This window comes from Bombina bombina, chromosome 7, assembly GCF_027579735.1.
Source record: "Bombina bombina isolate aBomBom1 chromosome 7, aBomBom1.pri, whole genome shotgun sequence".
In the NCBI taxonomy this organism is placed as follows: Eukaryota; Metazoa; Chordata; class Amphibia; order Anura; family Bombinatoridae; genus Bombina; species Bombina bombina.
In genome coordinates this window covers 450,370,657-450,395,977 of record NC_069505.1, presented here as the reverse complement: position 1 = coordinate 450,395,977, position 25,321 = coordinate 450,370,657, and the positions used below count along the sequence as shown (strand labels likewise).

Here is a 25,321-nt window from a genome sequence, read left to right as displayed (position 1 = left end):
CACACTATATACATTACACATTACACAGTTACACACTATATACATTACACACACTATACACAGTTACACACATTACACACTGTACACATTAGTCTATGGCTGATTTACTGACCTGGTTAGTTACAGATAACAACAAACTACCTGGAAACAACAGGGAGAAGACTGTACAGTACTGTGTGAACCTATTCATGTCTGCCGTGACGTCATTAGTAGGGGACACGGAAATGTGAAGACTGCCGAGGGAACTACAATGGTTGTGGCTAGATCCCACTTGGCTGTAGGACCTCTTGTAGTCACGTGACTGCCGTGACATCATCATTAGTAGTCTAGTCGGAAGAGAACAAGGTAATATATTGTCTTACACACAGTGTGTTGTTATGTGAGGTATCTGCTGTGTGTGACACACGGGATCCGCTTGTTGTCTGATGAATGCGGGGGGTGATGAGGGTTTCTCTGTGAGACACAGGACTGGGCTTGTGCAATTAGTAGGGAGCTGTGTGCGATGGGGAAGAGGCCTGTGATGGTAAGAAAGGGGCTGTGTGAGGGGGACATGGTGTTGTGTGAGGCGGACATGGTGCTGTGTGAGGGGGACATGGTGCTGTGTGTGAGGGGGACATGGTGTTGTGTGAGGGGGACATGGTGCTGTGTGAGGGGGACATGGTGCTGTGTGTGAGGGGGACATGGTGCTGTGTGTGAGGGGGAACATGGTGCTGTGTGTGAGGGGGAACATGGTGCTGTGTGTGAGGGGGAACATGGTGCTGTGTGTGAGGGGGAACATGGTGCTGTGTGTGAGGGGGAACATGGTGCTGTGTGTGAGGGGGACATGGTGCTCTGTGAGGGGGACATGGTGCTGTGTGTGAGGGGGAACAGGGTGCTGTGTGTGAGGGGGAACATGGTGCTGTGTGTGAGGGGAACATGGTGCTGTGTGTGAGGGGGACACGGCGCTGTGTGTGAGGGGGAACAGGGTGCTGTGTGTGAGGGGGACACGGTGCTGTGTGTGAGGGGGACACGGTGCTGTGTGTGAGGGGGGACACGGTGCTGTGTGTGAGGGGGGACACGGTGCTGTGTGTGAGGGGGGACACGGTGCTGTGTGTGAGGGGGGACACGGTGCTGTGTGTGAGGGGGGACACGGTGCTGTGTGTGAGGGGGGACAGGGTGAAGAGGGGGCGTTGTGAGGGAAAAGGGGGCTGAGGGGGAAGGAGATGGGGCTAAGAGGTTGAAGAAAGTGCTGTGAGAGAAAAGAGGTCTGAGAGAGTGAGGAGATGGCTGTGTAATAGAGATGGGGCTAAGAGGGTGAGGAGTTGGTGAGGAGGGCATTGTGTGAGGCATGAGTGGGCTGAGGTGGTGAGGAGGGTATTGTGTGAGGGAGAGCAGGGCTGAGAGGATGAGGAGGGGGCTGTGTGAGGGAGAGGGTGCTGAGTGGTTAAAAAAGAGTTTGATGAAGGGTCTTTGTGTGATTTAAAAATTGGGTCTTTGGGAGGCAGGGGAAGCAGAGAAGGTGAAACATGGCCTGTGTGGGGGAGAGAGGTGCTGATTGGGTGGGATATATATATATATATATATGTACACACACACATATATACTATATATATATATATATATATATATATATACATACACAGTATCTCACAAAAGTGAGTGCACCCCTCACATTTTTGTCTATTTTATTACATCTTTTCATGTGACAACACTGAAGAAATTACACTTTGCTACAATGTAAAGGAGTGAGTGTACAACCTGTGTAACAGTGTAAATTTGTTGTCCCCTCAAAATAACTCAGCACACAACCATTAATGTCTAAACCGTTGGCAACAAAAGTGAGTAAACCCCTAAGTGGAAATGTCCCAATTAGTCATTTTCCCACCCCAGTGTCATGTGACTCATTAGTGTTACAAGGTCTTAGGTGTGAATAGAGAGCAACTGTGTTAAATTTGGTGTTATTTCTCTCACACTCTCTCATACTGGTCACTGGAAGTTCAACATGGCACCTCATGGCAAAGAACTCTCTGAGGATCTGAAAAAAAGAAATGTTGCTCTACATAAAGATGGCCTAGGCTGTAAGAAGATTGCCAACACTCTGAAAATGAGCTGCAGCACGGTGGGCAAGACCATACAGCGGTTGCACAGGAGAGGTTTGACTCAGAACAGGCCTCGCACATGCTCAGCGTCACAGCCAGAGGTTGTTTTTGGGAAATAGATGTATGAGTGCTGCCAGCATTGCTGCAGAGGTTGAAGGGGTGGGGGGGGTCAGCCTGTCAGTGCTCAGACCATACGCCGCACTCTGCATCAAATTGGTCTGCATGGCTGTCGTCCCAGAAGGAAGCCTCTTCTAAAGATGATGCACAAGAAAGCCCGCAAACAGTTTGCTGCAGAAAAGCAGACTAAGGACATGGATTACTGAAACCATGTCCTGTGGTCCAATGAGACCAAGATAAACTTATTTGGTCAGATGGTGTCAAGTGTGTATGGCGGCAACCAGGTGAGGAGTACAAAGACAAGTGTATCTTGCCTACAGTCAAGCATGGTGGTGGGAGTGTCATGGTCTGGGCCTGCATGAGTGCTGCCGGCACTGGGGAGCTACAGTTCATTGAGGGAACCATAAACTCCAACATGTTCTGTGACATACTGAAGCAGAGCATGATCCCCCTCCCTTCAGAGACTGGGCCGCAGGGCAGTATTCCAATATGATAACGACCTCAAACACACCTCCAAGATGACCACTGCCTTGCTAAAGAAGCTGAGGGTAAAGGTGATGGTCTGCCCAAGCATGTCTCCAGTCCTAAACCCTATTGAGCATCTGTGGGGCATCCTCAAACGGAAGGTGGGGGAGTGCAAGGTCTCTAACATCCACCAGCTCTGTGATGTCGTCATGGAGGAGAGGAAGAGGACTCCAGTGGCAACCTGTGAAGCTCTGGTGAACTCCATGCCCAAAAGGGTTATGGCAGTGCTGTAAAATAATGGTGGCCACACAAAATATTGACACTTTGGGCCCAATTTGGATATTTCCACTTAAGGGTGTACTCACTTTTGTTGCCAACAGTTTAGACATTAATGGCTGTGTGTTGAGTTATTTTGAGGGGACAGCAAATTTACACTGTTAGACAGGCTGTACACTCACTACTTTACATTGTAGCAAAGTGTAATTTATTCAGTGTTGTCACATGAAAAGATATATAATAAAATATTTTAAAAAATGTGAGGGGTGTACTCATTTTTGTGAGATACTGTGTGTGTGTATGTATGTATGTGTATGTGTGTGTATATATATATATATATATATATATATATATATATATATATATATATAAATAATGTATGTGTGTTTGAAACGTCACAAATTAAAAATATTATGGACGGATAAGACTCAGTGAGTGCCTTCTTTCTTCGATAATATATATATATATATATATATATATATATATATATGTGTGTGTGTATATATATATATATATATATGTGTGTATGTATATATATGTATATGTACATATATATATATATATATATATATATATATATATATATATATATGTATGTATGTACGTATATATATATATATATATATATATATATACACACACACACATACACTGTGTGTATGTATATCTCTCTATATATGAGAGAGAGAGATTCATTGGAGTAGCCATGTAAGTCCAGTGATTTATATAACAAAATAACAATATTGCATTGAGAATGATACTTTTTTTATTGGACTAACTATACATTTATACGTCGACAAGCTTTCGGAAGAGTTCCTTCCTTTCTCAAGTCTGAAGCAATGCTGACCAATTCAATGGAATTTACAGATTATATCTTAAAACACAGGATGGCTAAAAAGAACAGAAAGTGTTACAGAGGTCTGAGTGCAGGGAGAGGAGGGGGTGTCGTAAAAATCATGAGGGGGCTTAGGTGACAGGCAGACATTGTCTAGTGCAGTGATATTTAACCTTTTTTTGCCGTGGCACACTTTTTTACATTAAAAAATCCTGTGGCACACCACCATCCCAAAATTTAAAAAAAATCACACATTGTAGCCTAATACAGCATATATATACACATACACACAAACACATACATACTGTATGTATTGTGCTGTTATGCCATGCCTCCTACAAACAACCCCTGCACTGGGAGTAAAAAACAAGCAAAGTTTAAAAAATATGTCACACTGTTGTCAGTCTGCCGTGGCACACCTGAGGATCTCTCACGGCACACTGGTTGAAAAACACTGGTCTAGTGTAGGAGAAAAGACGGGAATATATCACTTTACATAGAGCATATACTGACATTTTATTTATCAACATGGAATCAATATGTGTAAAGATGTGAAATTATGTATACAGGGGGAATATAAAATAATCAAGAAAGAAAAAGAAATTATGGCAAAAGTGTGGACATAAAGAGTGTGGTATATACAATGTAATTGACTATATAAAAGTGCATTACAACATTTTTGATAATGTGTTAAGAACTCAGAGTCTGCATTTAGTCCAGAATTTAGTGAGTTGAAGAGCATTATCATTTTCATTTCAAAGGTTTTTCTTTCCATGGTGTTTTTGAAGTTACCTCTGGGCATCTTGATTTTGAGGTTTTGAATGGAGTGGTCAGGTTGGGTAAAATGGTGACCAACAGGGGTACAGTATTTTATTTCACAGTGATTTTTGATTGTGTGTCTGTGTAAGTTCATCCGAAGGTGCAGTTTTGGCTTGTTTTTCCAATATTACATCCCTGCGGCTCTGTACGTGCACGGCTAACCTGTGGCTCTGTATGTGCACGGTTTACTGTATAATCAAGCTCTACTGTATACAGTCACCCTTCTGCTTCTCTTGATGTTTGCTGGCTTTTAAATATTAAATAAACGTGTCATCTCATGACGTTTGGCAAACATGCAGTATATATAGTCACTCTATGTGTTATGCGCTACGTGCACCTGGTCACATGTGGAGTATTGGATTGAGCACAAGTTAAATTAACATGTTTAATATCACAAAATCATCTCTTTACCGTAATATAAATACAGGAAGAGTTCTATTTCTTTCCCATCTCTCATTTTTGCTGTGTTTCCTCTTGCAGGTGTCACATTTATAGCATCTGACTCAGACACGAATGATAAACAAGATGAACAAATACAGGAAGCAGATGGCAGAGCAGTTCCTGAGTCAGGCCCTGGGTATCATCTGCCTGCTGACCGGAGAGGTGAGTGCTGCTGGGTAATGTCATGTGACACTGGTCCTATTTACTGTGCTGCTGGGTAATGTCATGTGACACTGGTCCTATTTACTGTGCTGCTGGGTAATGTCATGTGACACTGGTCCTATTTACTGTGCTGCTGGGTAATGTCATGTGACACTGGTCCTATTTACTGTGCTGCTGGGTAATGTCATGTGACACTGGTCCTATTTACTGTGCTGCTGGGTAATGTCATGTGACACTGGTCCTATTTACTGTGCTGCTGGGTAATGTCATGTGACACTGGTCCTATTTACTGTGCTGCTGGGTAATGACATGTGACACTGGTCCTATTTACTGTGCTGCTGGGTAATGTCATGTGACACTGGTCCTATTTACTGTGCTGCTTGGTATTGTCATGTGACACTGGTCCTATTTACTGTGCTGCTGGGTAATGTCATGTGACACTGGTCCTATTTATTGTGCTGCTGGGTAATGTTATGTGACACTGCTCCTATTTACTGTGCTGCTGGCTAAACTGAGAACCCAAGTGCCCCCGCCCACATGACCCTCCATTATAAACATAAATTTCAAACACAAGGCCCTACTACGTGATCACCGTAACATAATACTCAAAACACAAAATATATAAAATACTAATTCCCAAGGGCTACCTTGCAGGACCCCAACACCCATGGAAACTATTATAACTATGGACTCAACTGTATGGCCCAAAATCAGATCGTGCCATATGCTATATCCTACCTCAATGACCCTGCAATTTCTTTATTCCTGATTTGAAGCTTCAGCATCTTCAAACCACAGCACTTCCACATAGTAAATCAGTCAGCTATATTACTTATTAGACCCTATAGTTCACAGAGATTTATACGTAAACAAGAACTGAAGTCTGATTTTCTCATATATATTATAGGAATATGCCATTGTGAAGAAGAGACCCCCCCACAGCAGCATTCATAGGCTGAGCGGAGAGGTGAGCACTGCCGGGGAATGTGACATCAGTGACTCCCTTTACTGACTCATCTGACCCTGTGTGTATTTCCTACCTTCTGTCTGTGTCTCTGCATGTTCTCAGTAACATTATCACACAGCAGCAGTCACCGGATGAGCGGAGAGGTGACACTGCTGCGGAATGTGACATTATACAGTGTCAGGGCACAGTGACTCCCTTTACTGACCCATCTGACCCCGTGTGTATTTCCTACCTTCTGTCTGTGTCTCTGCATGTTCTCAGTAACATTATCACACAGCAGCAGTCACCGGCTGAGCGGAGAGGTGACACTGCTGGGGAATGTGACATTATACAGTGTCAGGCCACAGTGACTCCCTTTACTGACCCATCTGACCCTGTGTGTATTTCCTACCTTCTGTCTATGTCTCTGCATGTTCTCAGTAACATTAACACACAGCAGCACTCACTGACTGAGCGGAGAAGTGACACTGCTGGGTAATGTGACATTATACAGTGTCAGGGCACAGTGGCTCCCTTTACTCACCCATCTGACCCTGTGTGTATTTCCTACCTTCTGTCTGTGCCTCTGCATGCTCTCAGTAACATTATCACACAGCAGCACTCACCGGCTGAGTGGAGAGGTGACACTGCTGGGGAATGTGACATTATACAGTGTCAGGGCACAGTGACTCTCTTTACTGACCCTGTGTGTATTTCCTACCTTCTGTCTGTGTCTCTGCATGTTCTCAGTAACATTATCCTGTCAGTAAAAGTGTGTGATAGAACCAGTCCCTGTGTCAGCACAAATGAGTTCTGTGTTTCAGGTGCCTATAAAGTGTGTGACAGAACCAGTCCCTGTGTCAATGCTGATTGAGTTGTGTGTGTGTTTCAGGTGCCTATAAAGTGTGTAACAGAACTAGTCCCTGTGTCAGTGCTGAATGAGTTGTGTGTGTGTTTCAGGTGCCTATAAAGTGTGTGACAGAACCACACCCTGTGTCAGCGCTGAATGAGTTGTGTGTTTCAGGTGCCTATAAAGTGTGTGACAGAACCAGTCCCTGTGTTAGCGCTGAATGAGTTGTGTGTGTGTGTTTCAGGTGCCTATAAAGTGTGTGACAGAACCAGTCCCTGTGTCAGCGCTGAATGAGTTGTGTGTGTGTTTCAGGTGCCTATAAAGTGTGTGACAGAACCAGTCCCTGTGTCAGTGCTGAATGAGTTGTGTGTGTGTTTCAGGTGCCTATAAAGTGTGTGACAGAACCACACCTTGTGTCAGCGCTGAATGAGTTGTGTGTGTGTTTCAGGTGCCTATAAAGTGTGTGACAGAACCAGTCCCTGTGTCAGCACTGAATGAGTTGTGTGTGTTTCAGGTGCCTATAAAGTGTGTGACAGAACCAGTCCCTGTGTCACCGCTGAATGAGTTGTGTGTGTTTCAGGTGCCTATAAAGTGTGTGACAGAACCAGTCCCTGTGTCAGCGCTGAATGAGTTGTGTGTGTGTGTGTGTTTCAGGTGCCTATAAAGTGTGTGACAGAACCAGTCCCTGTGTCAGTGCTGAATGAGTTGTGTGTGTGTGTTTCAGGTGCCTATAAAGTGTGATGACGTTGCCGTGTATTTCTCTATGGAGGAGTGGGATTATATAGAGGGACACAAGGAGCTTTACAAGGACGTCATGATGGAGACTCAGCAAGCACTAAGGACTGTGGAGATCCCAGGAAACAAAATCTCAGGTAAAGTTAGTGAAGTGGCCGACAGAGGGTAAACCTCTAGTGCTGTCTGATTATAAACTTGTTTTATACCAAACAAAAATAATTAAGAAAATGTAATGGGAAATAAGAGGAATTTTTAAATCAATTATTTATTAATCTGTAGATGTTATTATTAATCAATTTATATATGTTAATATTTATTTCCAATGGCATGGGGAGTCCACGATTCCATTCAAATACTGATGGGCAATTCACCACCAGGAGGAGGCAAAGACACTACAGCCAGAGCTTAAGTATCCTCCCACTACCCATACTCCCCCAGTCATTCTTTGCCTCTATAACTAGGAGGAGGTGAAGATGGTTCTCTGAAGAAAATTGAGTCCTTTTATTGGTAACTTCACTTCAAGATAGGACTGGGGTTTATGCTGTGTCCATGTAAACCTCTTAGAGTATTGGTAGCTGCTTGATGTCACAGGGAACTTCTCTGTCCTTCTAGCAATCTTTGCAACACCCCCACCTGGCAACCACTGTTAAGTTTACACTGCTTTCCTTATACTTCAGGTTCCTGTCAGAAGTCTGGATGAAGCTGTCAGACCTGGAAATATTGTCTCTGCCCCACAGCAAAAGCTCTACGGTTAGTGCCTTTTTTCCCAATGGCATGGAGAGTCCACGAGTCCATTCTAATTACTAGTGGGAATTCAACTCCTGGCCACCACGAGGAGGCAAATAACACCCAAGCAGAGCTGTTAAGTATAACTCCTACTTCCCATAGGCCCCAGTCATTGTTTGCCTTATACATCGGATCCAAATTCTACATATTTGATACTTTTGCCTGGGGGCTTATGGGATGAAGGAGTGATACTTAACATCTCTGCTGGGGTGTTCTTTGCCTCTTCCTGGTGGCCAGGAGTTGAATTTCCACTTGTAATGAGAATGGACTTGTGGACTCTCCATGCCAGGAAAGAAAAGAATTTATCAGGTAAGCATAAATTTATTTTTTCCTTCTATAGGGGATCTATAAGGGCACTATGTGGAGAATTAAATCCCCTTTAAGCCTTTCTCGAAAAAGAGCCTGGGGACTAAAAATGATTCCTTTTATCAGGGTATTTATTTATTATTGGGCAGTATGTTGCTGCAGGGCGCTATTTTACATTACTGATAGAGCTTTCAATCAGTAAGGGAGCTCATTTTCACCTAAATTGCACATTTTGCGGTATAGTGCGGTACCGCTGCAAAATGGATCTTTGCGCACGGAATATGCAGGTCTCCTGTATTACAAGTCGCAGCGGTACTGCAAGTGTTTTAGCCTTTACGCAACTCTCCATTCCGCACTCAAAAAATGGCTATTCTGGTTTCCGTATCTAGCCTACACCAGATTGGGTTAAGCCTGCCGGGCAGTAAAATGAGTCCCGCTCCCCATCTGTATTTTCATATGAAGCTAAGAGAAAGTCTCGGAGGATCCCCGATGCGCAACGACCCCAGAGAGTGTATAGCCAGATCTCCTCCAGTCTGCACAGTTGCTCAGAGGCCATGTGGATCCTCAGTAGTCTCAAACCTCCCGCCCGGGGACCGGCCGCATCTCCCGACCAGGAAATCCAGGGCACAAGGGTAAGTACAGGCTCCCCATCTGGAGCAGAAGTGAGCACGATTGGCTGGTTAGGCGTTGGGTGTTCCATATCAGGGGAACTCACCGGATCAGGTATCAGAGTAGCGTTTATCTTTCTGGAGTTAAGAAGGTAAGGTCTGGGATCTGTCCGCATTCATCGAGACTATAGCTCAGGTCATTTTTGTGTTGCAAGAGTCCTCTGTTGGATCCATGGTGTCGCGCTCAGGTAGTGAAGATTGTCGAGCGTCATCTTCTATGTGGGTCCCTTTGGTGGCAGCAATTAGGTCAGCAAACCCTCTATCCATTTTGCGATCTAGTTCAATTAGCAAAGCCGGGGGGGGGGGGGGGTTGAGAATGAAAGTGCAGGCCGTCTGCTTACCCGACTTGGTATGTGGTATATTTCTCCAAATGATATAGGCCTCTGAGGGTTAAACTTTAGTAGTAAATGTATCGTAGAGCCTTCTTAGTTTCTGTATGTGACATCTGCTTATGTTAAGTCGTCGGGTAGATCGTTACTGCCTCGTGTAAAGATGACGGCCTATTATCATGCCTTGGCTAATTCAGGTCCTGGGAGCTCTTGTTTAAAAATCTGGATATAACTTAGATCTAGAGGGCAAACGGTAGTAGAATGCTATAAATATAATGCAAAACTAGATCCATATCCCATGAAATCTTAAAAGTAAGTAAATTGGCTCCAGGAGCTTCATGAAATGCGACTGTTCATGGCCGCTTCTTAGCCATGCCCCCCAGGGGTTAATAACTTTATTAAGTAAGACTACTTTTCAAGGATCTCTCATTACTCTTGCATAGGCGGGGTGAGGTCGTGTTATGGAAGTCTGAACTTTGGGGTATTAGGGATGGGGAAGAGGGAAGGGAGTGAAGGGGGTGAACAACAAGGTTAGAGGTATATTAGATCCTACTAGCCAAGGATTGCATCATATTCGCCTAGCTTACTTTGGTCCATGAAAGTGCCTGTGAGGTGACTGTCAAACCTAAAAACATTCTTCAAACTAATAACATTCTTTTTGTTCTGTAAAATCTCAATGGATCCATCCAGTGTATCTCCATTGTCCTAATAAAATACTCATAACCCTTCTTTTGCCTAGTTTTTGCCTCATCCACTGCTGCGCTGTTTCCGATAATGTTCTTGAAAGAGGGTCGTAGCACCCGCCCAGCCATCCCCCAGTTGTCCATTGTATGGTATCCTTGAATGCTGTAGTATGAGGGAATGTATAGTATTATCACTGTGAATATGTATGTATTCAGCTATTGGTATTGGTATCTTCCCCTAGCCATTTACCCTTAAGATGTTCTGTCAAGAAGTGTGTGCTTGTCGGGGATAAAATCTGTGTTCTCACCGTGGTGGAGAGATATAGCAAATAAGGTTCCCATTTATTTAAGAAAACTTGTATCCTGTGTTCTAAGTCTCCTTTAACGTCGGCTTGTTCTATAAGCAGTTGGGTATGTAACAGTCTAATGAATTGTGTCAGGTAAGGTGGTTTTCAGGTGAGGTGGTTTATGGGACGTCCATTTCCTAAGAATTTTTTTCCTGGCAAGTAGTATGGCGGTGTTGAGAAATTTAAAGAGAGAGAGAGAGAGATGCACTCAGCTGAGACAGAACAAAAGCTAGAAAAACTTCTGTGTCTGTTCATTTTAGGGTGCCACTCAGGTTGCATACTCTTTTAGCACACTATGCCCCTTCACAGAGAAAAAATATCCTGTAGCGTATCAGTCTGACCCTGCCCAATGACAGTCCAGTACCGAAATACCAGGCAATTCTTCTCTGAACAAGAGAAACAACAACCCCAGACGATTGTTTCGGCCTTCTGTGGGCCTCGTCAGCGAGGTGCAGTTGCATCTCTCTAAGGGCATGTGTGCAAGGAGTCCACGTCTGGTTTCCCCTTTTACTCTTAGGGAGACCCAAGAGCAATTTGCATAAATATAAAAAGAGAGAGAGAGAGATGCACTCAGCTGAGACAGAACAAAAGCTAGAAAAACTTCTGTGTCTGTTCATTTTAGGATGCCACTCAGGGTGCATACTCTTTTAGCACACTATGCCCCTTCACAGAGAAAAAATATCCTGTAGCATATCAGTCTGACCCTGCCCAATGACAGTCCAGTACCGAAATACCAGGCAATTCTTCTCTGAACAAGAGAAACAACAACCCCAGACGATCATTTCGGCCTTCTGTGGGCCTCGTCAGTGAGGTGCAGTCGTTGAGAAATTTGTCAAGTGGAGATTGGTGTGTGTGTGTCCTCTTTAAGATGAAAGTGTCAAGCATAGTTAAGCATATGGATTTTCCACACACCCTTGTCAACCAGTGTTGTAGTTTGCACCAATATTGAGTTATCTTGGGGCATTTCCAAAAGAGATGTGGAACATCTGGATTGTTAAACGAGCATTTTAGGCACGTATTGGAGGCTCCCGGTACCCATTTGGAGCGAAGTCTAGGTGTAATGTAGCTTAGGTGCATAAATTTAAGGTGCATTTGCCTTAGATCCATTGCTAGAGTAGTGTCAGGGTTTTTTCCTTGTTTTGTTTGCCATGTGCTGCTGGCAGCCATTTTACTCACCTGTCTTGCTGACTCTGGTGCATACTGTGTGATGCTGCTCATTTCCTGTACTTCCTTTTATGGCCAGACTGGTATACATCATCCGTGTGAGACAGGATGCAGTCTCAGAATTGTGATGTTATCACTTATTATTTAAAGGGCCTCTGTTCAGTATGCTTTGCCCTTGCCTTGTCTCAGACCTGTTTGTGAGAGCTCCTGTGTGTTAACTGGCTGTCTGACGTCCCTCCTGGTTCCTGATCCCTGGCTTTTTCCTGACTCTGCTGTTCTCCTTGTTCCTGATTCCGGCTTGTCTGACTACTCGCTTTGGCTCCTGACTCGGCTCGTCTGACTACCAGCCCTGGTTTTGATTCCTGGCTTGTTATTTGACTTGTGGACTTTTTATTATTTTTTGCTATTAATAAAGGTGTGATTATTTTTGCACTTCTTGTCTGTCTGATTCCTGGCACCCTGACAAGTAGATTGGATTAGTTTCTCAAAACTGGCGGTTATGTTGTTTTTTTTTTATAACTTTATTTTTGAAATTTTTAAAGAGGAACTTGGACAGCCCCACATAGCATTGTACAATAACAATCATTATAAAGCTTAGTATAAGCAACAGTAAGTAATTCCATCAACATAGTTGAATCTAGTTTGAGTCCAAAAAGTCTTTCTCCTGAGCCATGTGATGCAGCCAAGCCTCATATATTACTATAACATACAAAACACAAATAAACAAAACAATACAACAACAATTAGTGATTAGTATCAATCAATATGAATAAGTTTAAGTTTAAAGGCGTAATGTTGCCGATTATGTCATTGCATACCCGAAAAGATACTTCCTAGAGATACTAACAAGCTCCAAAGAAAAGTTAGGAATTGGCTTACGATTACATGTTCAGGCCTTCATGCATTAGCGTGAGTAGTTAAGCTAAGTAATGTAAGTACTTTTTGCCATGGGAGATATGCGTCAGCGGATGGGTACAGTCTCAGCCTGCAGACCTCCTTATTCAGGCAACAGTCCGTTTGATGTCACTGTCCTGGTCCGTCAGCTGTCCGAGTCAGTTCCCTGTAGGCACCTGCGGCCATGGAGGTTTTCATTGAGTATGAATGCAGAATATTGGAAGGGATGTAGCATTTTTTCCCTTAGACCTCTCGGTAGGTAAAGTAAGTATGCTTCCCACTTAACTATAAATGCCTTTATTCTAGCCTCACGATCCCCCTGGGTGCCTGCATGTTCTATCAAAAGTTGCTGATGTAATGCGTGGGTAAGCTTTTTGAAGGGAGGCTCTCTATTCTTGGCCCAGTATTGTAAAATTAGTTTCCTGGCCATTAGCACGACTAGATTGAGAAATCTTTGATGGTTATGGGTTAGGGAGATGTCCTGGAAAAGGAGTATACTTGCTGCAGTTAGCATTATATCAGTTTTAAGTATTTTGGACAACCAAAATCTAACTTTGCCCCAAAGCCTCTGCACCTTAGGGCAATCCCAAACCAAGTGTATCAGATCTGGGGTGGATATTGAACATTTGGGGCATTCGTTCACCGCATCTCTGACCCATTTGGATCTAATTTTAGGTGTTATGTACGCCTGATGTTGTAGCTTTATTTGAGATTCTCGTAAGTAGGAGGACAGGGTAGCTGTTCTAACTGCTAGTATACTATGTGTGATTTGTTCTTGTGTGACATCGGGAATCCTCTGTCCCTGTCATTTGAGTATGATGTCCTGCATTGTTTGTGTCTCGTTATGTGCCATTATTAGCTTATAAATAGGTGTAATGGAGTGTGTTCCTTGAGAGGCCAGGTTACAAAGGATAACAATCCTGGTTATGTCCACAGATGCCAGGCCCTCAGTTAGCAGGCTCTGGACATAGTGCTGAATCTGAAAATAGGTGAACCTGTGCGTACCAGGGAGAGCGTATTGAGCTTGAAGGTCTGAGAAAGGAAATATTTGGTGCGTTGTAGGGTTAATCATCTGTGCTACCGTCATTAATCCCTGACGTTCCCAATATTTAAAGACAGCTGTTGTGTACCCTGGTATGAAGTTGTTGTGTACCCTGGTATGAAGTTGGGGTTGCCTTGAAGAGGTAGGTATTTACTAAATGCAAATGTCATCCCCCATGTTTTACAAAGTTTAGCCCAAGCCCTCAGTGGATCCCTGAATAGTATGTTTTGCTTGATATGTGGAGGGAGGGATGATAACGGGGTGTGTGGTAAAAAAGCAGGATTTGTGGGTGCTAGTAGTTCACTTTCGACTGGGGGGCAGAAATAGTCTGATTGGGCCAACCAACCCACTATCACTTTTATCAAAGATGCCCAGTTATACCATCTGAGATTTGGGAAACTGAGCCCACCTGAATTAATTGGCATTGCTAAATGTAGCCTGCTAATCCTTGGTATCCCATGTTGCCACACAAACGCGCCAAACATGGTTGCTAAATCATTTAGGTCCCGCTTTGTTAGCAGGATAGGGAGCATCTGGAGAGGATAAAGCAATTTTGGTAGGGTAATCATTTTTAAGAACTAAATTTACACAGGGAGATACGGTATCAGGCCATATAATACTGATCTGATAAAGTAAGGGAAATAAAGGCACACAGAAAATTTATTTCATAGCATAAATAAATGTATTAATTGTAATCCCTTATCACATTCCGTGATTCTCTGTATTGGCTCAATCCAACAAAATAACGTGAACACCATATATACAACACCTCAAGTCTAAGGTAATAACACCTGCAAGATATCTATTAAAGCATACGTATGCTGCTAAATCAAATAGTATCTAAGGCACACATTCATCAAATTACCAGATTATATAGAAACCTAAGATAGAACATAAAGGCACATATCAAAACATATAATCATAATTGTAACATGTCAGAGCAGTGTGTCAATGAAATAGAAATAAAACAGCTGAAAAAAGTCTCTCTCAAATATTAGAGGGAAACAAAAATATATGCTGCACTCAGTCCAAAAAAATGCAAATGAAAAACAGTCTTTCTTACAAAGGATAATGTAAGCGTAGTAGTTCTTACTGTGACTTGTTCCGAAGTGTAAGATATATATCACTTGCCAGGATAGAGCAAACAGCAGTGAAACATACAGGTTCTGTGTCCCAGGTGATTTCCAAAAAACAGGCCGCTCTCTCTGTTTTTTTTTCTTCAACTGCAAATCTGAAGGAGTAATTTATCTTCTTCGCTGTTCGTGCCCGGCCTTTTACGTTGGCAAAACCAAGTAGATTGGATTAGTTTCTCAAAACTGGCGGTTATGTTGTTTTTTTTTTATAACTTTATTTTTGAAATTTTTAAAGAGGAACTTGGACAGCCCCACATAGCATTGTACAATAACAATCATTATAAAGCTTAGTATAAGCAACAGTAAGTAATTCCATCAACATAGTTGAATCTAGTTTGAGTCCAAAAAGTCTTTCTCCTGAGCCATGTGATGCAGCCAAGCCTCATATATTACTATAACATACAAAACACAAATAAACAAAACAATACAACAACAATTAGTGATTAGTATCAATCAATATGAATAAGTTTAAGTTTAAAGGCGTAATGTTGCCGATTATGTCATTGCATACCCGAAAAGATACTTCCTAGAGATACTAACAAGCTCCAAAGAAAAGTTAGGAATTGGCTTACGATTACATGTTCAGGCCTTCATGCATTAGCGTGAGTAGTTAAGCTAAGTAATGTAAGTACTTTTTGCCATGGGAGATATGCGTCAGCGGATGGGTACAGTCTCAGCCTGCAGACCTCCTTATTCAGGCAACAGTCCGTTTGATGTCACTGTCCTGGTCCGTCAGCTGTCCGAGTCAGTTCCCTGTAGGCACCTGCGGCCATGGAGGTTTTCATTGAGTATGAATGCAGAATATTGGAAGGGATGTAGCATTTTTTCCCTTAGACCTCTCGGTAGGTAAAGTAAGTATGCTTCCCACTTAACTATAAATGCCTTTATTCTAGCCTCACGATCCCCCTGGGTGCCTGCATGTTCTATCAAAAGTTGCTGATGTAATGCGTGGGTAAGCTTTTTGAAGGGAGGCTCTCTATTCTTGGCCCAGTATTGTAAAATTAGTTTCCTGGCCATTAGCACGACTAGATTGAGAAATCTTTGATGGTTATGGGTTAGGGAGATGTCCTGGAAAAGGAGTATACTTGCTGCAGTTAGCATTATATCAGTTTTAAGTATTTTGGACAACCAAAATCTAACTTTGCCCCAAAGCCTCTGCACCTTAGGGCAATCCCAAACCAAGTGTATCAGATCTGGGGTGGATATTGAACATTTGGGGCATTCGTTCACCGCATCTCTGACCCATTTGGATCTAATTTTAGGTGTTATGTACGCCTGATGTTGTAGCTTTATTTGAGATTCTCGTAAGTAGGAGGACAGGGTAGCTGTTCTAACTGCTAGTATACTATGTGTGATTTGTTCTTGTGTGACATCGGGAATCCTCTGTCCCTGTCATTTGAGTATGATGTCCTGCATTGTTTGTGTCTCGTTATGTGCCATTATTAGCTTATAAATAGGTGTAATGGAGTGTGTTCCTTGAGAGGCCAGGTTACAAAGGATAACAATCCTGGTTATGTCCACAGATGCCAGGCCCTCAGTTAGCAGGCTCTGGACATAGTGCTGAATCTGAAAATAGGTGAACCTGTGCGTACCAGGGAGAGCGTATTGAGCTTGAAGGTCTGAGAAAGGAAATATTTGGTGCGTTGTAGGGTTAATCATCTGTGCTACCGTCATTAATCCCTGACGTTCCCAATATTTAAAGACAGCTGTTGTGTACCCTGGTATGAAGTTGTTGTGTACCCTGGTATGAAGTTGGGGTTGCCTTGAAGAGGTAGGTATTTACTAAATGCAAATGTCATCCCCCATGTTTTACAAAGTTTAGCCCAAGCCCTCAGTGGATCCCTGAATAGTATGTTTTGCTTGATATGTGGAGGGAGGGATGATAACGGGGTGTGTGGTAAAAAAGCAGGATTTGTGGGTGCTAGTAGTTCACTTTCGACTGGGGGGCAGAAATAGTCTGATTGGGCCAACCAACCCACTATCACTTTTATCAAAGATGCCCAGTTATACCATCTGAGATTTGGGAAACTGAGCCCACCTGAATTAATTGGCATTGCTAAATGTAGCCTGCTAATCCTTGGTATCCCATGTTGCCACACAAACGCGCCAAACATGGTTGCTAAATCATTTAGGTCCCGCTTTGTTAGCAGGATAGGGAGCATCTGGAGAGGATAAAGCAATTTTGGTAGGGTAATCATTTTTAAGAACTAAATTTACACAGGGAGATACGGTATCAGGCCATATAATACTGATCTGATAAAGTAAGGGAAATAAAGGCACACAGAAAATTTATTTCATAGCATAAATAAATGTATTAATTGTAATCCCTTATCACATTCCGTGATTCTCTGTATTGGCTCAATCCAACAAAATAACGTGAACACCATATATACAACACCTCAAGTCTAAGGTAATAACACCTGCAAGATATCTATTAAAGCATACGTATGCTGCTAAATCAAATAGTATCTAAGGCACACATTCATCAAATTACCAGATTATATAGAAACCTAAGATAGAACATAAAGGCACATATCAAAACATATAATCATAATTGTAACATGTCAGAGCAGTGTGTCAATGAAATAGAAATAAAACAGCTGAAAAAAGTCTCTCTCAAATATTAGAGGGAAACAAAAATATATGCTGCACTCAGTCCAAAAAAATGCAAATGAAAAACAGTCTTTCTTACAAAGGATAATGTAAGCGTAGTAGTTCTTACTGTGACTTGTTCCGAAGTGTAAGATATATATCACTTGCCAGGATAGAGCAAACAGCAGTGAAACATACAGGTTCTGTGTCCCAGGTGATTTCCAAAAAACAGGCCGCTCTCTCTGTTTTTTTTTCTTCAACTGCAAATCTGAAGGAGTAATTTATCTTCTTCGCTGTTCGTGCCCGGCCTTTTACGTTGGCAAAACCAAAAGGGCAGTAAAGGACCGGGTACAGGAACATCGGGATGATATCCTTCATGGAAATGACACAAATGTGGCAAGACATTTTTGCACGTTCCATAATGGAAGTGTAGAATCTTTGAAATTTACTGTAATAGACAAAGGGATAACAAATGGTAGAGGTGGTAATAATGAAAAAGTTATATTACAGAAAGAAACAAAATGGATTTATAGACTTAATACTAGGTACTCGGTAGGACTTAATGACAAATTGGAGTATGCTAGTTTTCTATAGTCAGTGGACTCTCCCACCTTCAGGCAGAACATGTGCTATATTTATAAGGTGTCATCATTTTTGTTTGTGATAAGAAGTGTTAGAAAGCTGAGGAATTAGGCTGTTCTTTCCTATGATTATGGTGTGTAACTAGAATCTTCACAATCTTACACATAAGAACATTGAATTTTAATTTTCTGTGTTTTTAAACAGTGACATGTTTACTTATGTGAATACACCTTTAAGCAATTATCCCAGATGGGGGAAGCACACCTTAGGAATGTCAGGTGAGCTTTTCTTTAAGAGGAAGTCCGGTAAGGACTCAATTAAGCCCTGATGAACCCCTGTGAAACACACTGAATGTGGGGGTGAAACGGTTGTTGGTTTGTGTTTTTAACACTGAAGTGTTTAATCAGGAGCAGGTCGACTAACTCCTGTTTACAAGAACTGTCTAAGGTTTTAAGGTCTATGGTGCACGCATAGCCTTTTATACTGTTCTACTGCCTGCATTCTATCTGCATACCTGTCAAAGTGCTGGCTATAAGAAAACATGCTGATATAAGAAACATATGGTCTGTGCTATCACAAGGACTGTTTGGTGTTTAACCTGTTGCCCTGTCAAGCGGATACAGGATTTGGAGAACAGGCACCTGTGGAGTCTATGCAGGTGCACTTAAGCTATGAGCGAGTGATTTCTGCACACCGCATCTGTTTGGGCAAGTCTGCGTACATCCTGGCGTATGTTCCGATGTCTTTGATCTATCAGCCTAGGGAAAGCCTGGTTCTTTCTTGGTGCGGCGGATGCCGGTACAGCTGATTACTACTACACACGGAAAGCGCACTTTACCTACAAGTCCGATTGGAGGAGTCTGCAGGCTATACCACTCCCCTTCTCAGTGACATCAGACGCCTCAGAGAGAGCGGCCTGTTTTTTGGAAATCACCTGGGACACAGAACCTGTATGTTTCACTGCTGTTTGCTCTATCCTGGCAAGTGATATATATCTTACACTTCGGAACAAGTCACAGTAAGAACTACTACGCTTACATTATCCTTTGTATGAAGGACTGTTTTTTCATTTGCATTTTTTTGGACTGAGTGCAGCATATATTTTTGTTTCCCTCTAATATTTGAGAGACTTTTTTCAGCTGTTTTATTTCTATTTCATTGACACACTGCTCTGACATGTTACAATTATGATTATATGTTTTGATATGTGCTTTTATGTTCTATCTTAGGTTTCTATATAATCTGGTAATTTGATGAATGTGTGCCTTAGATACTATTTGATTTAGCAGCATACGTATGCTTTAATAGATATCTTGCAGGTGTTATTACCTTAGACTTGAGGTGTTGTATATATGGTGTTCACGTTATTTTGTTGGTTTGAGCCAATACAGAGAATCACGGAATGTGATAAGGGATTACAATTAATAAATTTATTTATGCTATGAAATAAATTTTCTGTGTGCCTTTATTTCCCTTACTTTATCAGATCAGTATTATATGGCCTGATACCGTATCTCCCTGTGTAAATTTAGTTCTATCATTGATTAAGGGTGGCACCAGAATTTAAACTGTCAGCAATATTTTCCACTCTCTCATACACCCCCATATATATATATAATCATTTTTAAGAGTTGGATTCTGCCCGTGAGGGATAAGGGAAGGTTTCTCCATCCTTTCACTTGATTTTGGATGAGGGTTATCTTTTTGCCTATGTTTAGGTGGTATAGTTTGTTAGTGTCAACATGTAGGTGAATCCCTAAATATGTGAAATGTCCTGCAGTTATTTTCAAGTCGGTGCCTTGTAGTGGGGTTTTTTGGGTGTTGAGTAACCATGTTACTTCCGATTTATCTGTGTTTATTTTGTAACCCGAAATTTCACCGAATTTGGCTAGCATATGCAACAGTTTGGGTACATTGGTATGGGGATTGGGAACATATAAGAGAAGGTCGTCAGCGTAAAGTGACAGATGTATGGTTTGTCTGTGGATTCGTAAACCTTCGCTACTTTGACGAATACAACACGCCAGAGGCTCTATTGCCAAATCAAAGAGCAACGGGGACAGGGGGCATCCCTGCCTGGTTCCTCTTTCCAGAAGGAATGAGGGAGATACATGGCCATTAATAATTACAGAAGCTGAAGGCGAGATATATAATTGTTGGAGTACATTGAGAAAATTCCCAGATATGCCAAACTTTTCTAAGGAGGTATAGAGGTGGTCCCATTCTATCAAACGCCTTCTCAGCATCAATGGCGAGAAGGCATGCATCAACATTAGGTCTTTGAGAGTCAGAGTAATATGAATTATTATAATGAGATATGACAGCCAGCGTTTTCCTGATGTTAATCACTGAGGTACGGCGTTTAATGAAAACATTTCAGTCTGGGTGTATTATGTCTGGAAGCAATTCCGCCAGTCTATCCGCCAAAATTTTGGTAAACAATTTGTAATCGCTGTTAAGCAAAGAAATCGGTCTGTATGAGGAAGGCAGTGTGTGATCCCTGTTCAGCTTTGGGATTATGCAAATGTTAGCATCTGTAAATCTGGCGTAGATGTTCCCAATAAGTAACTAGTGTAGGTGGCAGCTAACACTGGGGCTATATCAGCACTTAGAATCTTATAGTATTCTATAGGGAGGGAATCTGGACCTGCAGCTTTCCCTAGTTTTTAATTGCCAATGGCACGTATCACTTCTTGTGTATGTATGGGAGAGTTAAGGCTGTCTCTTTGAGCATCAGACAGGCGAGGCACTGTAACGTTACGCCAAAATGTATGTTTATCTTCGTCTCTTATAGTCTGTCTAGTGTATAGGGATTTATAGGAGTCTGTAAATACTTTCATTATGTCCTTAGTATCTGTCTTAAGGTGTGCTCCCGATTTAATTGCAGCTATAATGGATTTAGGCATGTGGAGTCTCACCAGATTTGCTAGAAGCTTGCCAGCTTTATTGCCATGACGGTAGAACCTACCCTGTCTATGCAGATTAAACTTGTGATCAAGAATTTGCAAATGTGTGTCTCTCTCTTTTTTAGCATCATAATATTTCTGGCGATTCGTTACTGTAGGGTTAGTTAAGTAGGTGTTATAAGCATTAGTCAGATCTGAAAGGAGCTGTGTAGTAACTTTCTTTTGAGACTTAAAGTGGTGCGCTGTGTATGCAGTAATTTTACCCCTTATAACTGCCTTGGAGGCATGCCAAAACAGGTTAACGTTATCCCTATGCTGTCCATTTTCGAAAGTGTATTCCAGCCACAACGCCTTCAAGTGTTGCCTATAATCTACGTTGGTATACAAGTAGGAAGGGAACCTCCAGGTCCTTTTAGGAAATTCTGTTCTAAGAGGCTGGAGCTTTATTCTTATGGGGGCGTGGTCTGATATCGTGATTGGGAGAATAGATGTGTCTAATATGTTTGGGGTAATTTGAGGGGAGGTAAGGAAAAAATCAATGCGTGAGAAAGTATGATGCGTCTTAGAGACGCAGGTATAGTCCCTTTGATCTGGGTGTTGAGATCTCCACAGGTCATGTAACCCCAGTCCATCTCTGAACATGGATATAATTTGTGTTTCCTGTTTGTGTTTGGGATGAATTCCCCTCTTTACGCTGGGGTGGGATGGGTCAAAAAACCTGTCCAACGGATGTGTTTGTGCCATGTTGAAGTCTCCTCCCACTATTACTGGTGAGTCCGAATGTTGGGCAATGAGTGATTGTAGGGATGACCAGAAAAGCTGGTCAGAGTGATTTGGGCCATAAACATTGCACAGTTGAAAAGTATGTGTGTATATATGAAATTAAGTAAAGATGTAACGGCCTTGCCCGTCAATTTTTGTGTTGGAAAAGGTTATCAGTAACTGTTTACGTATTAAGATTGCCACCCTGCGCTTCTTTCCCTCTGATGGTGAGTATAAAATTTGCCCAACCCATCTAATCTTTAGTTTTTCATGTTCTTCTGCAGTAAGATGCGTCTCTTGCAGTAATGCAATATCCGCATGCAATGATTTTAGGTGTTGGAGGATTTTGCTCCGCTTGGCTGGGGATGTTATGCCCCCCACATTCCAAGATATCACATTAAGTGTCTCAGTCATTTGATTATCCGTTGAGAGAGTAGATGTGGCAGGTCTGTTTGTTGGTGAGGGAGCGATTTAGCAACTAACCAGAGGTCTGGGAGTGTCTCAGTAGGATACCAGGGGAAAAAGGGGTGAAGAGCTAAGATATCATTGTGCACAAAACCCAATATGTGGTGTAATAGAGGTAAAGACTCACGGACATTACTTGTAAATGGTAGCCGGTATAGAGTATTGGTCATTGGTTTAAATGTCAGTCTCCAGTCCACCCATCCGCCAAACACAGTCCCAAAGCTTCCTGCTAGAGAAAAAGAATGGTTAATACATTTGACAATTTTAAGATATATGAGAAGAGGGTATTTCTTCATGAGACCAAGCAAGTAATCTATATCAAGAGTGGGAATGAGGAAGAACAAGTGTGAGAAAAAAACAAAGTAAACAACAACAACTTTAAATAACATGTCCCTTAGTGAGCTAAGGGTCTTAGGATTGTGCGCCCCCCCCCCCCCACACACACAGCAGGGTCCGTTCCTGAGTCAGGAAAGTGTCCTGAGAGATGGTTGTCCTGAGATCAGCGGCAACCTTAGTGAGAAGGTCACCAGCTTCCAAGGCTTCCTGTGCCTTGTGACAGTAATCATGTCCAGAACCTTTCGTCCTGAAAAAGTCTTACATTTTCCTTGGGCATGGTTAGCCCTATGAATCAGCTTGTTGTTTTTCCGCATCCACTTAGGATTTCAGTTCTTTGGGGGAGCGGAAGAACGTATCACCTTTGGGGGTTTGTAGCCGAAGTTTGGCAGGATATAGAAGTGCAACTTGTCTGCCTTCCTTATACAGTTGAGAGCAGTAGGGAGCAAACTCTTTACGCAATTTAGTCACCTCCGCGGAGAAATCCTGAAATAACAACAGTTTTTCCCCCTCAAAGAGAACATCTGCATTGTGTGACCTGTATGCCCTGAGCAAGGTGAGCTTTTCTTGGTAATTTAAGCATTTAAAAATGACCTGACGAGGTCTGGTGGAGGTAGTAGTAGAGAGTCCATTGTCAGGACCAATACGGTGCGCTCTTTCTACATCCAGTGGGAGACGATCTGGATCTATACCTAAGAGCCTGGGAAAAGTTAAGGCTGTGAACTCCAATAAGTCCTTATTCTTGATATGCTCTGGGATTCCGACTATGCAGAGATTATTGCGTCTGCTACGGTTCTCAAGGTCGTCTACCTTGTCTTGTAAGGCTTGGTTTTGGCGTAGCAGTTGTCTGAGAGAGGTAGAAGTATCATTTTGGCGATCCTCCACATCTGAGATCCTCTGTTCCGCCTGATTCATCCTTGTAGAAAATTGGCGCACCTCACTGGTTAGGGTGTCCATGCCTGCTTGGAGGGATTCCATCTTGGGTAGGAAAAAGGATTTTAATTCTTGCAGAAGACTTGAAGAGTTACCAATTACTAAATGTGAAGAGCTTGGAGACGGCAGATTTTCAATCTGCGTCTCTGTATTATGTCGCTGTCTCCTGTCTGTTTGCTTAGATTTTGAAGTCATCTTGCCCTCCAATGCGTTAGAGAGAGGTTTGAAGTATTTATCAACCTTTATATGAAGTGCAATAAATGAGAAAAATATAACAAAGTTCAGGTGAATGTTCAGAGTTATACTTTTATGCCACTAAGTGGCGCTGCTGTATTAAAGTTGGAGGGAGGTTTTAGGGATATGTGAAGTAAGGCCTGCAGTTTCATAGATGTTTATAACAAACTTATTTAACTATGATGTGGCCAAGTATTGCAGCCTTATTTATAACACTCCAGCACCTCAGATTCTGGTTCCCCCTCTAGTGCAAATATTGTGCTGTGCAACAGCTTCTAAAATAGCATGTTGTATATCTCAGTACTGGGATGCAAATTATTATCAAGTCTCAGGTTCCCCAGAGTTTCAGCAAGTTTATAATATGCTACGTTATGTCCCTCAGTAATGTCGCTTTTTATTTAATTAAACAGGGTAGGCAAGCAAGGCCAAGGTCTCCCATGTATTGCCTCTGAACTTCCCAGTATGTGCAAGTTTCCTGAGGTGCTTGTGACACTTATGCCTTACCGGCCTCCTGCAGTCAATGTCCGAGTTGCTATTGCGATGTGTCCGGTCTCCTGCAATGCCAGTTCTTGTGCGCCGTCTCCCCTGCAGTCACGCTCCTGACCGGAGCAGTCTTTGGGCCCTGTCTGAGCCAGCACACTAGTTAATGCTAGGAGAGCTCCTCCAAGATGGCGCCTGCGTGTATTGTAATGTGCGCAGTGTGGCGCAGTGTAAAATGTCTCCCGGGGCTAGGGCGATCTTCTGCCCTTCACGGGTCTTTTGGCCAGTTAGGATGTCTAGGGCAATAACCCAACAAGGTATCGTCGTGGGAAAGGTGGCTGGCAGCTGAATAAGTATATATTCATAAGTTGAATTACGGAGCTCTACTCCCTTGCTGCCTGCCGCTAGCTCCGGAAGTCCGGTTATGTTTTTTTTAGTGATGTTTATGTTGGCATTTGTTTTCTGTCACACATCTCCCACGTATTTGTATATGCAGTTTTGTGCATCACAATTAGGTTATAAATGTGAGATATGGAGTGGTTTCCATGTTTTGCCAAGGAGCATATGGGAGTATGGGTGGTGCAGTCCAGTCCGTCAGTTAAGAGTTTGCCAGCATAGTGAATGCTTTGTAGGTATGCAAATGTGTTATTTCTCGGGAGGTTATGTTTATCTTGTAGTTTAGTGAGTGACAGAAGAGTATTTGTGCCTGGTTCGAATAGTTGGGTTAGTGAGGATAGTCCGTTATTTTTCCACGTTACAAACATTTGGATGGTCATTCCTGGAAGGAAAGTGGTATTACCCTGTAGTGGTAATCGTTTGGTTATGGTATGAGATGTTCCCCACCATCGACACAATCTAGCCCAGGCCCTGAGTTGGTCCCTAAACAGTATGTTGTCCGTAACTCTAGATAGAAGGGAGTGTAATGGGGCATGCGGTAGGAAAGATAAGGGGAGTTGAT

General features: G+C 42.5%; 1 protein-coding gene across 1 annotated transcript in view; it reads left to right on the top strand.

The window, feature by feature from the left end:
• The first annotated feature begins 5,068 nt into the window (after positions 1–5,068).
• The window catches only part of LOC128666686 (oocyte zinc finger protein XlCOF7.1-like), a 116,592-nt gene continuing 96,339 nt past the window's right edge, over positions 5,069–25,321 (top strand). Inside the window, exons 1-3 of the mRNA XM_053721415.1 lie at positions 5,069–5,193; positions 6,101–6,160; positions 7,714–7,861. Of these exons, the coding sequence (XP_053577390.1) occupies positions 5,104–5,193; positions 6,101–6,160; positions 7,714–7,861 (298 nt within the window). The 5' untranslated portion in view covers positions 5,069–5,103. The remainder of the gene's footprint in view (positions 5,194–6,100; positions 6,161–7,713; positions 7,862–25,321) is intronic.